Source organism: Sitophilus oryzae, unplaced genomic scaffold (genome assembly GCF_002938485.1).
Source record: "Sitophilus oryzae breed Bouriz unplaced genomic scaffold, Soryzae_2.0 scaffold_1576_pilon_pilon, whole genome shotgun sequence".
Taxonomy (NCBI): Eukaryota; Metazoa; Arthropoda; class Insecta; order Coleoptera; family Curculionidae; genus Sitophilus; species Sitophilus oryzae.
In genome coordinates this window covers 9,481,648-9,494,541 of record NW_022146254.1, presented here as the reverse complement: position 1 = coordinate 9,494,541, position 12,894 = coordinate 9,481,648, and the positions used below count along the sequence as shown (strand labels likewise).

Below are 12,894 nucleotides of genomic sequence, written 5' to 3'. Positions count from 1 at the left end.
AAGCAAAAAAATACAAAGAATAAAGAAAAAAGCTATTTAAAATATTTAAATTCAACTATTCGAGAGCACTTTAGTTTTTTAAAACAGATACGTGTACAAAAACCGTTGACGTTCTGTTAAAATGAATGAAGTTAAACTTCAAAATTAACAATTACTACCTGATAACAATTACTTGATAAAGTAAAACCTTTGAATAAGAAGACTAAGGAAGGAGCATAATGCTATCCATGTATTCACGCATGGTGGGCGCAAAAAGCTCTCTAGGGTGGGGATCCTTGACAGTTCTGTTTGACGATTCATTTGACACATTTGAATTTGATTTGAAAATTTGTGGATTTGTCAGTCTTTACGGAGCTTATTTTATGTTATTTATTATTTATTCTACTACTGATATTTGTATAAAGGTAGTAAATCTAGATGGAAATTGTGGCAGAACTTAAATTAACAGTGACACTATCGCGATTTATCGAAAAAGACTCTAAAATAGTTGGTTGTGTAGCTTGCGGTAGATCTCGGCAAAAATTGAGTGAAATAATGGAACAACTTTTCGCTAGTAAGTGACTATATAATATACATACGTGTAGTAAACCGATCATTTATGAAATTCACTTAAATTAACTAAATTATATATTTTTCTTGCATTTTAGCTTTTATTTATTAATTGTCAAAGATTAGATGTCAAAGAATTTAGATACGTTAACTTGACTTACCTGCTTCAGTAGCGTATCGGATGTTTGTGTTAATAAATACTTATTATAACTTATCTATTTTTATTAGAATTATATATTTTTATAACAATTTTAATAACTACCAACATTTATTCACAACGTAAAATAAAATAACAAATTATTGAGTCTACCCCACGTCTACCCTACATCATAGTTTTACATTTTTAAATAAAATTAGAACGGCACTGATAAACCGGAATTTAAGTCGGCCATATTTGAGGCCCATCGCGGTGTACCTAAGATTTTTGATATGCTCCTTCCTTAGTCTTCTTATTCAAAGAGTAAAACCAAAAAGCCCCAAACTTTCTGAATGATTATTTTTAATTTTTACGTATGTTATGTTTATTTATGTTACGTTCTTTAAAATCAAAGAAGCGATTGCCATACATTTATTATATCTCTATTGTATGTTTTAAATGCAATAAGACTTAATAATTTTGAATGCGACACTGATGTAGCCAATATATATTTTTTATAGCAGTTATTCTTAGTGCATTGTCAAGTGAACTCAACTATTATAAATAACAATGAAACTCAATCATCCAAGAACTCTTTACAAAAGAAAGCAAAACTCATTAAACCCCCCATTTAAAGCATTCAACAACTCTAATAAAGCTTTAACAGTATTTTTTCGATTACCCCTACATTGTTTTCACTAAACATAGACATATAACAAAGAAAAGGAAAGAAAACTTTCATATATCCAGGCAACTGGAACAGAAGTTTGTTCAATAAAGGTATAGTCGTGTCAAAAAACAACCCTGAGACAGCGTTGCATTTTTGCAAAAATAAAAGGTAAAGTTAAATTGAAATCATTTTGGTTCGGCACCCTCAATTTTCGCCATTATGTAGACTTGCTTTCATGGCACATCACATGCTGGGAATGAATGAAGGATGATTGTTTGATTGCGTGACGTAATTTTCTAGAGCAATTTAGTAGTTCTATAATGCTTGTTAGATTATGTAGAGGAACCAAAAAAAAATGAAATTAATCATTTTATATCATTAATTTATTATTCCTTATTTTTATTGTAATTTATCAAAATTGAAACTTTGTTCAATAAAATTTTATGCTTGGCATTTTTTAATCAGTGGTTTTTTTCTTCATTAATTACATAAGGCGTTTTGAGGATTTTTTGAGATGTGAGTCTCGATCTCCACCCTCTTTCCGTAATCTCACGTGAGACCTTTCAAAATTTGTATTTGAGTATAAATACCGTATGATCGAAAAAAAAACGGCGTCAGCGATGGCTATGAAATGAAGATCGCTGTCATTTTATATGTAAAATTATATGTGGAATGTTATCGATCGTCATTTCCAAGCCAACTGGACGCCGTTTTTTTCGATCATACGGTAGTTTAGATTTATTTGAAAAAAACACACATTATTTGGTTTATTAGTTTTATTAAGACTAGTACAGACTAGTATTTGAGATTATACAGGGTGTCCCAATATTCCGTGGACATAGAACTACGTATATTTTTGGTATTAAAATAACTTCATTATTATTATACAGTATCTCCCCGGATTTTCTTTACAAGAGGAATATTTTTTTATTATTGGCATTTTGAAAAAAATGCACTCTTTACTAAAAAATTTTGCTTGTTCTAAAACGGTTAATCCCGTTTATATTTTCCAAATTTCCATACCGTTTTAGAGTAAATTAAAAAAAAACATGAAAATACGGATAATTTTTATAACCCTTTCCGTAGCATTGAAATAAATACATTTTGTGCTTCTTTAAAATTTTAAAACAGTAGTATGTACTTTTGGTATGTTAATATATGACAGGGTTGATTGACGTATTCAATTGTTTTCGGTCACTTCCTGTTTCACCAGAAATGACTTCAACTTTTGATTTTTAAATGGCACCCTCGGTATTTTTTTATTTTATTCGATAGAAAATGACACTCGTCTTGTGTCATGCGATAGAAAATGACACTTTCGTGTTTACTTAACGTTAAATTGTTGTAAAACAAGAAATTGTTGTTAAAATTTATTAACTTCAATTAACAAACTAAGTATACTTGGAATATACCGAGTATAATAGTACTTATCCAAATTCAATGCCTTGTATTTACTCACTAGCGTGTACCCGCGACTTCGTTCGCGTCAAATTAATCATTTCTAATGGTGATGATATAGCAAAGCAATAATTTAACCCTCCCCGTTTTCACCCTCTTGAAATTTGAGATTCGAGAAACCCCTCCTTATCGAACCTCTACACCCCACAGTCAATCCGTTTACCAAAAATCAACTTTAAACGTCAAGCAGTTTAAGCAGAATCGTGATTACCCAATGGTCATATTTTATGAAACACCCTGTATAAATCCTGTATAAATTTTTAAAAAATCTTAAAATATGTAAAACAACAAAATAAAATATACGTGTTTAATAGTTTTTCCGAAAAACTCACCGGTTTTTAAATAAAAAAATATTCTAATATTTGAGGGGTGGTTTCACCCCCTTAGAATTCGAGTCTCGAAAAATCCCTTCTTATCGAACCTCTACACCCTAAAGTCAGTCCGTTTTCCAAAACCCAGCTTTTTACGTCAAGCGTTTTAAGCAGGATCGTGATTAATCAATGACCAGATTTTTCGAAACACCCTGTATACATTTTTAAAAAATCTTAAAATATGTAAAAAACAAAATAAAATATACGTGTTTAAGCGTTTTTTCGGAAACTTGACCGTTTTTAAATAAAAAATATTGTAATATTTGAGGGGTGGTTTCACCCCCTTGGAACTGGAATTTCGAAAAATCCCTTCTTATCGAACCTCTACACCCTAGAATCAACCTGTATGCCAAAATTGAGCTTCTTACGTTGAGTGGTTTGAGCAGGATCGTGATTAATCAGTGAGTCAGTCATTTAAGGATTTTATATATATTAGTATAGATTAGGAATTTCCCCAAACTTCAGTATATCGGGTGTTTGTCCATCACTGCTAGGTACTATTGTTGGTGAAGAATAATAACTTTCCAAATCAACAACTGTATGCCAAATGTTTATAAAAATCTAAGTACAATGTTGCATTTTTTTATTTTTATATATCATCTCCAAGATTCCAGCATGGAGACTACACCCACTCCCAACCCTCCCCAGCCCCCCAAGGTGTCCCCCAGTCCGAGGCTGAGCATGCGCCAGGGTGCCATAGCCCTGCGGGGTATCGCCAGGTTCATTCACTGTATTCGAAATAGACAACCGATATCTGGTGAAGCCGCAGGGACGAAAACTGGCAAGGGCAAGGGGAAACGAACTAGAAGAATGGGAGAGAAGGAAACCTACAAGTGCTCCCCCAAGTTGATGGAGAAGCTGCGGAAGGAGACACTGTTTACAAGGTAGGAAGAAAGTTTTAGTTTGGATTGTGTTCAAGAAAATGTGAAAGAGTCAATAAAGTTGATTTAAAGATAACTATTTTTTAAAGGGAAGAAATTTAAAAAAATATATATAAAAAATTTGGTTTTTGTTAAAAAAGTGTTTTTTTTTTATTTCTAGAATTGAATTGTTCTTTTTATTTTTTGAGCATTTTGAGAATTCCATTCTCTACTACTCTTCTTGCTCTAAACTCTACAAGTTTATGGCGTTATTAAATTTCAAACCTGGCTTTTCGTTTCTAAGCAATCATCAATTTTCAGTTTGATTTATTGAAGTATGGACCTGGATTTTTTAAAAATTGTTAAATTAATTTTTTTCACAAATATCTTCGGAAGTAATAAAATTCTTAAAAATTTTCAAACATGACATTGTAGAGTTCAACAAGGCGCAACTTTTCTCTAATTTAATTATCATTGTATCATCTCTTCTAGTTTAGGAGATCTCGGTAGAGTGCATTTTTATATAGGACACCGGGTATATTATAAGCGTATTCCTGTTTTTTTATTTCAAAAATATCTCACACATGCCTTTCTTTTCAATAGTTTATCAAAACGAATCAAAATGTCAGGAAATAAATAAAAAATATGGCAACTTGGCATATTTTACAGCAGAGCTACCACTTGAATCGCCAGCGGAAAATTTAAAATTCAATTGGCAAGATGGTTGGCAAGAATGAATTTGCAACAATTGTGCCCTCGATGACGTAACTAAAAGTTTATTTGGTATCGCTTATACATAGTGTTTTACGGTATATTATTGTTGCATATCTTTATTAAATGTAAATAAAACTATTAACAGGAAAGCGAGTATGTGATATATTTTTGAAATTTGAGTTTTTGTATTCTATTGAAAAGAAATACTTTTTATCTATTAAATTTTATTAAACAAAAATAGAATATAAAATAAAAATTCTACAGCTATTTTAAAATGTATCAAAACTTTTTTAATAAATCAAATATCTTTATTTTTTAGTTAATTTTATGGATTAGTGATAATAATTGGGTTAAAGCTTTATTTTTCTCGTTTTTGCCGTAAAATATACCTAATTCTAAAGGAAAGAAACCTTTATTCGGTAATGTTTAAACTATAAAGCGAAATGTCGAAGTCAAAAAGGTAAAAAATAGAAACATATGGGCAATTTCCGTGTCTTTCCACATGCAACAACGAGGAAGAACCAATCACGAAGCTCGCAGTGCTCGTACATTTAGATTATTCCATTTGATAGGTAACTCCGTCAATCTATTTCAACATACGAGGGTACTGTGAAAAACTTCAGTCGTCATTCATTTAGAAATTCTGGATAAACATCTTTTATATTTTAAAGTTGATTTACCGGACTTATACATAAATATCTGTTTCATCAAATTTTTATATCAAAAATATAATAGTGATTTATGGTACTAGTGTGTTATCTTACGGTATAAGTTACGCTGGGAAATATTTAGACTAATTTTCTCAAGTGACTTATATGTTATAACACGCGAGTGCCATACAAAATTTTATCCAACAGCAGAACTGTTTCATGTCCAATCTCTAAAGAATAAGTGATTTAAAAGGATCTACCAGTTCTTCTTTCATTGTTGCGAATTAATATATTATCAGGATGCGTTTATGTTACTATACAATATAGATGTGCGTTTTTTTTGTAAATAATACTATAATACAGCACTGACATTAAGACGTCATTTAGATAAATCGCGATTTTTTAACGATAAAATAGTGAATTATCAACCAGCAAGTCAGATTTTAAAGAAAAATTATCCTGGAAGATCTTCGGCAAGTACTTGGGCCCACAACACCCTGAGCAATACACTGGTCCTGTATGAGAAGATCATCCGCTACATTACTGGCAAATGCAGGAGTGAACATGACAACGTTAAAAAGACACGGAGGATGGCGATCTGCAACGGTTGCGGAAGGATATATCGAAGAGTCCATCAACAATAAAATAAAGATTGCGAAAAAGACTCAAGGTGCTGTAAGTATTCCAGAACGAACCGTTGTATTGACAGAGCCTATTTCAAGCAGTGGAGGAACAGCATCTGGAGGCATACAAGGTTTTACAATTTCTGAATCTACAAAAAAAATTATTTTCATTTAATGTTAATGTTAATTTAAATAAATATGTAATTGAATTAGTAATTTATGAATAAAGCTTAATAATTTCTATAAAATTCTGTTTCTTTGAAGTTATAACACACTAGTTTCTTATAACTTCAAAAACTCACGCGTGTGTTGTTATTTATGTTACATGCATGTATACATGTGAGTAATGTCTGTATAAGTAGTGGCTGTTGGATAAAATGATATTATCAATTTTAATTTATTAAATTTCTCTTTCAACTCTACCTAATTTATTTTGCTTACTCTGCCTATTGAGCTCGACGATAACTTCAATTATGCATTAAATCGATTTGCTATAAAGACTTATTGCATTAGCCGACTCGACATAGTCGTTCAAGTCCTTTTTCAATAAAAAATAATCAAATTATATTTTTGCAGGAACGAAATCGAAGCATTGTACAAAATCTATAAAAAGCTGGTTACGTTCAACAAAAGCACATCCAAATCGACGAAATCTGCCAGTTCTATTATTACAACTGGTACAACAGTGTCTGAAGTAAGAAGATATATACAGTGTGATCAAAAAGTTTCAAGAATAAGAGTTTTTTTTGTGGTGAAAGATAAATAATTCTTGCAGGAAATTAATATTAGATTTTTTTTAACAGTTGAAACTTGATTATAGAACTGTTGATCATACAGTATATACTAACTATAGTAATTTCAGAAACTTTTGAAGACACATAAACTAAAGTACCTTCACGCAAAATATACACTCAGATGCAAAAAAGCAACGAAGGAATTTTTGGGTCAAATTTTTAAAGTGATATATTTTTGTTATTTTTAGCCCTATTCTCATGCTGTATACAGGGTGTCATTGAAATGGTGTAAAAATCGGGGGTGATAGTACTCCTAAAAATAGTAAAAAAAGTTCCTATAAGTATAGGGCGGAAAATGCATATTAAGGGAGTTAGGGGCACTGAAAGGGTGAATTTAAAAAACGGTTGTTTTGAAATTGCAGGTTTAAAAAACGAGATAAAATTTCGAAAAATAAATCCTCTGTCATAAATTTTGACCCTAAATCAAATGGTGATACTGAAAAATTATTTGGAAAAGCGGAAAGGGTAGTTTTTGCAAGGGTAGGGGGTTGTTTCGCGAATAACTTGTTTGAGGTTATTTTTTTTGCAACGTGGGTTCATTTTTTGAAAACTACATACTTTTTCCTACAAAAAAGGTACTCTTGTTGCATATCGCCCAGAGCGATGGTTTTCGAGAAAATTTAAGGCAAAGAGTTTGCTCTGATGGGTTGCTAACTGGTTAATCAACATAAACTTATGAAAGTTATGGCGGTTCAAAAGTAACCAAGTAGTTATCAAATAATTAATTGAAAAATAAACATTTCATGATTTTTGAAACATCTTATTGCTTTAAAAAACGAAATAATCCACTAGATTTCTACTTCTGGGGCCACTTGAAAGCTTTGGTTTACTCAGTGCCGTGCAGTAATCATGATAACTAAAGGGTTAAGCATTATTTGAGATCCAAGTTCATAGGTCATTCTAAACTTAGTGACTTAGCCTTAATGTCCATAGAATTAGATTTACTTAAAAATTTGGACGCAACAGAAGTTTTTGCAGAAAATAAATCCAGAAAAATAATTTTTTCATAAGATTATTTTGTTTTTTAATACAACAACATAGCTTATGTTATTAGGGTAAGAAAAAGCATGTTTTTTAAATTTTAAACGTTTAATTTTTTTATATTTATGTTTATGTAGAATAGATAATATCTAAACTCGATGCTTTCTTGTCGTTGGGAAATAAAATGTTTTTTGTTGTTTGAGAATAAAATGTTTTGCACTTTTACTTTTCATATTTGGGTCATTTGAATAATGAAAAAAAATAGATGGAGTGAAAATAGGGGCGCCAAAATATCCCAGGGCTTTGGGCGGTTTCAAGTGTTAATACGCCTCTGGAAGCTGGTACTGCTTCGCGACCACTAACGCTCCTGCCAAGCATTTGCCAAACGTCGATCATGATGGGCAATTCATAGTAGTATATAGTTTACAATAATCACCAAAGCCGCCTTGTCAAATTGAAAAATAACTTCAAAAAAGAAATAATAATTGAAAAATTTCAAATTGTTGGTGGCAAGCTCATTTCTTTCTTAAAAATTAACCAATGCAGGTATTGACGTGATCCAAAAACCAAAATGCTCAAGACACATATGGTTCTGACCGTAAAATTATTTTTAGGAAAATTTACACACGAAATTATTGCACAGGGTGTTTTATAGTTAGGGTAAAAAAAAGGGTTATTTTTTTGTCTAAGAAAGTTAGAAATAGTCTTATTATTAAGGTTGTGTGTATGTTTTCAACCATTTCTGCATGAACTATATCTGTATAACAAAACGTATTTCTTTAGGGCATAGACAGGACAGTATTCAGGGAAGTTCTTCACAATACCTTCGACATAATAACGGAAAACATGCTGATGGACAGAATTTTCTGCGTGTGGGACAAAATAAACTGTGGACTAATTTGTCTGGAGAATTGGTTCCAAGGGATGTCCTTGTTTCTTAAGGGCAATACAGCCAAGCAAATCGACTATTGCTTTGCTGTTTATGACTTGAACAGCGATGGGTTTATCACTAAAGATGAAATGTTCCAATTATTAAAGTAAATATATATAGATATAATTCTTTATTTTTTTTTATTTTTTCTTTCCTTGTAGTAGACTTTTGATCTTTGTTTTTGCTTAATAGTTATTTATATAGTATTTGTCTTTCACTCTGTGTTTTTACTGTCTGACATAATCTATTAGGATATTATATTATATTATAAGTATACTGTATGATCGAAAAAAACGGCATCCGGTTGGCTTGGAAATGAATATCGATGACATTCCCAATATAATTTTACATATAAAATGACAAGTGATTTAAACCAAATTTGGCACAAAAATACTGTGGCACCCGAGAATTTGGCCATTAGTTTTTGGTGGGGGTGGGGGGTTGGTAAGGGGGTATGGGAGGGGGTTAAAAATTTTAAAAAATCGTAACTCCAAAATTACAGTAGCTAGCGAAACACGGTTTTCAATTTAAGATTAGGAATAATATTTGCAAAAATATTTGTAATAACATCAAAATCAGTAAAAGAAACTAAAAGAACTGCCTACCAACTTTTTATTAACATATTTTAGTATGGGCGGCTATACGTGCCTCCCGGCGCCAATTTTTTTTAACTTGGATTGGTTCAACACTTCCTAGTATACCCAAAATCGATATTTTTTGTTATTTATTTTTCTGTTAATTTTCAAGAGAAACAGCGGTTTTTTGAACTTGGCCCTTTTCCTACCGACCGGCAAATGATTTTGAATACGGGGTGCCCTTGTCATCTGTACATCGTTTCCAGGTGGTCTCGTTGCGGCACTACCCTTAATAAATGAGCTACAAATTTTTTTCTGTTAATTTTCAAGAGAAACAGCGGTTTTTTGACTCTTGCCCTTTCCCTACGGACCGGCAAATGGTTTTGAATACGGGGTGGTGTACCCTTGTCATCTGTACATCGTTTCCAGATGGTCTCGTTGCGGCACAATCCTTAATAAATGAGCTACAAATTTTTTCTGTTAATTTTCAAGAGAAACAGCGGTTTTTTGACTCTTGCACTTTCCCTACGGACCGGCAAATGGTTTTGAATACGGGGTGGTGTACCCTTGTCATCTGTACATCGTTTCCAGATGGTCTCGTTGTGGCACAACCCTTAATAAATGAGCTACATTTTTTTTTCTGTTAATTTTTACGAGAAACAGCGGTTTTTTGTACTTGGCCCTTTTCCTACGGACCGGCGAATGATTTTGAGTATAGGATAGTATACTCTAGTTTCCTATATATCATTTCCACTTGGTGTGGTGGCGGCACAACCCTTAATAAATGAGCTACAATTTTTTTCTGTTAATTTTTACGAGAAACAGCGGTTTTTTGAACTTGGCCCTTTTCCTACGGACCGGCAAATGGTTTTGAATACGGGGCGGTGTACCCTTGTCATCTGTACATCGTTTCCAGATGGTCTCGTTGCGGCACAACTCTTAATAAATGAGCTACAAATTTTTTTCTGTTAATTTTCAAGAGAAACAGCGGTTTTTTGACTCTTGCCCTTTCCCTACGGACCGGCAAATGGTTTTGAATATGGGGTGGTGTACCCTTGTCATCTGTACATCGTTTCCAGATGGTCTCGTTGCGGCACAACCCTTAATAAATGAGCTACAAATTTTTTTCTGTTAATTTTCAAGAGGAACAGCGGTTTTTTGACTCTTGCCCTTTCCCTACGGACCGGCAAATGGTTTTGAATACGGGGTGGTGTACCCTTGTCATCTATACATCGTTTCCAGATGGTCTCGTTGCGGCACAACCCTTAATAAATGAGCTACAAATTTTTTTCTGTTAATTTTCAAGAGAAACAGCGGTTTTTTTGACTCTTGCCCTTTCCTACGGACCGGCAAATGGTTTTGAATACGGGGTGGTGTACCCTTGTCATCTGTACATCGTTTCCAGATGGTCTCGTTGCGGCACAACCCTTAATAAATGAGCTACAAATTTTTTTTCTGTTAATTTTCAAGAGAAACAGCGGTTTTTTGACTCTTGCCCTTTCCCTACGGACCGGCAAATGGTTTTGAATACGGGGTGGTATACCCTTGTCATCTGTACATCGTTTCCAGATGGTCTCGTTGCGGCACAACCCTTAATAAATGAGCTACAAATTTTTTTCTGTTAATTTTCAAGAGGAACAGCGGTTTTTTGACTCTTGCCCTTTCCCTACGGACCGGCAAATGGTTTTGAATACGGGGTGGTGTACCCTTGTCATCTATACATCGTTTCCAGATGGTCTCGTTGCGGCACAACCCTTAATAAATGAGCTACAAATTTTTTTCTGTTAATTTTCAAGAGAAACAGCGGTTTTTTGACTCTTGCCCTTTCCCTACGGACCGGCAAATGGTTTTGAATACGGGGTGGTGTACCCTTGTCATCTATACATCGTTTCCAGATGGTCTCGTTGCGGCACAACCCTTAATAAATGAGCTACAAATTTTTTCTGTTAATTTTCAAGAGAAACAGCGGTTTTTGACTCTTGCCCTTTCCCTACGGACCGGCAAATGGTTTTGAATACGGGGTGGTGTACCCTTGTCATCTATACATCGTTTCCAGATGGTCTCGTTGCGGCACAACCCCTTAATAAATGAGCTACAAATTTTTTTCTGTTAATTTTCAAGAGAAACAGCGGTTTTTTGACTCTTGCCCTTTCCCTACGGACCGGCAAATGGTTTTGAATACGGGGTGGTGTACCCTTGTCATCTGTACATCGTTTCCAGATGGTCTCGTTGCGGCACAACCCTTAATAAATGAGCTACACATTTTTTTCTATTAATTTTCAAGAGAAACAGCGGTTTTTTGACGCTTGTCCTTTCCCTACGGACCGGCAAATGGTTTTGAATACGGGGTGGTGTACCCTTGTCATCTGTACATCGTTTCCAGATGGTCTCGTTGCGGCACAACCCTTAATAAATGAGCTACAAATTTTTTTCTGTTAATTTTCAAGAGAAACAGCGGTTTTTTGACTCTTGCCCTTTCCCTACGGACCGGCAAATGGTTTTGAATACGGGGTGGTGTACCCTTGTCATCTGTACATCGTTTCCAGATGGTCTTGTTGCGGCACAACCCTTAATAAATGAGCTACAATTTTTTTTCTGTTAATTTTCAAGAGAAACAGCGGTTTTTTGACTCTTGCCCTTTCCCTACGGACCGACAAATGGTTTTGAATACGGGATGGTGTACCCTTGTCATCTGTACATCGTTTCCAGATGGTCTCGTTGCGGCACAACCCTTAATAAATGAGCTACACTTTTTTTCCTGTTAATTTTTACGAGAAACAGCTTGTATTTCAGGAAACTCTCAAAAAATCCATAATTTATTTTTTCTGTTAATAGAAACTGCCTTATTAAGTTTCCCCAAGAAGAAGACCCAGAAGAAAGCGTAAGAGACTTGGTGGATATAGTCATGAAGAAAATGGACAAGGACAAAGATGGTAAAGTCTGCTTGGAAGATTACAGAGAAACGGTTTCTGGAGAACCACTCCTCCTCGAAGCTTTCGGAAGGTGTCTTCCAACTGAAGGTTCCAAAATCACCTTCTTAACCACGTTGAGATTTTAAAATAAGCTTTTTAGATTATTCAATGCAAACGCAACGATATCTCAGAGATTTGAACTGTACAGGGTGTCCGACTAATTGAATAAACTGAGTTTTTACAAAATTTTGCCTAGATAAGGTGTACTATAAATAATAGCTTCATAATCTTTAGTAAATATTGGATTTTTTTGTTAGAACCATTTTCCTCTATCTGCTAAAATAAAGTAGTGGGGGAAGGTTAGATCTGTTTTTATTTAAACGTTAATAAACTCCGGACTGTATGATCAAAATCCAACAAGCGAGCGCTCGTTTAAAAGAGCGTTCCTTACTCTATATTATACCATAAAAATAATAATAATAAGCTTTTGAACGTAGACGCTAGGGAGCGCTGTCTGACAATTTATCAAACATGGCGCGTTTTTTTCAAAAAAAATTAAATGCGATAATATTATATGTAATTTTAGCTGATATACATATATTGACTAGTGTTGATTTAAAATAAAACTAATCGTTTCTATCTTATTTTTTATTAGAATGGGCATGATCAA

The 12,894-nt window shown here is 33.6% G+C and overlaps 1 protein-coding gene across 1 annotated transcript; it reads left to right on the top strand.

The window, feature by feature from the left end:
* Positions 1 to 3,799: 3,799 nt before the first annotated feature.
* Positions 3,800 to 12,486, top strand: LOC115879076 (EF-hand calcium-binding domain-containing protein 1-like). Its single transcript, XM_030895722.1, has 4 exons — positions 3,800 to 4,068; positions 6,608 to 6,725; positions 8,590 to 8,843; positions 12,148 to 12,486. The coding sequence occupies exons 1-4, from the start codon at positions 3,800 to 3,802 to the stop codon at positions 12,368 to 12,370; spliced, it is 864 nt and encodes a 287-aa protein (XP_030751582.1). The 3' UTR covers positions 12,371 to 12,486.
* The last annotated feature ends 408 nt before the right edge of the window (positions 12,487 to 12,894 follow it).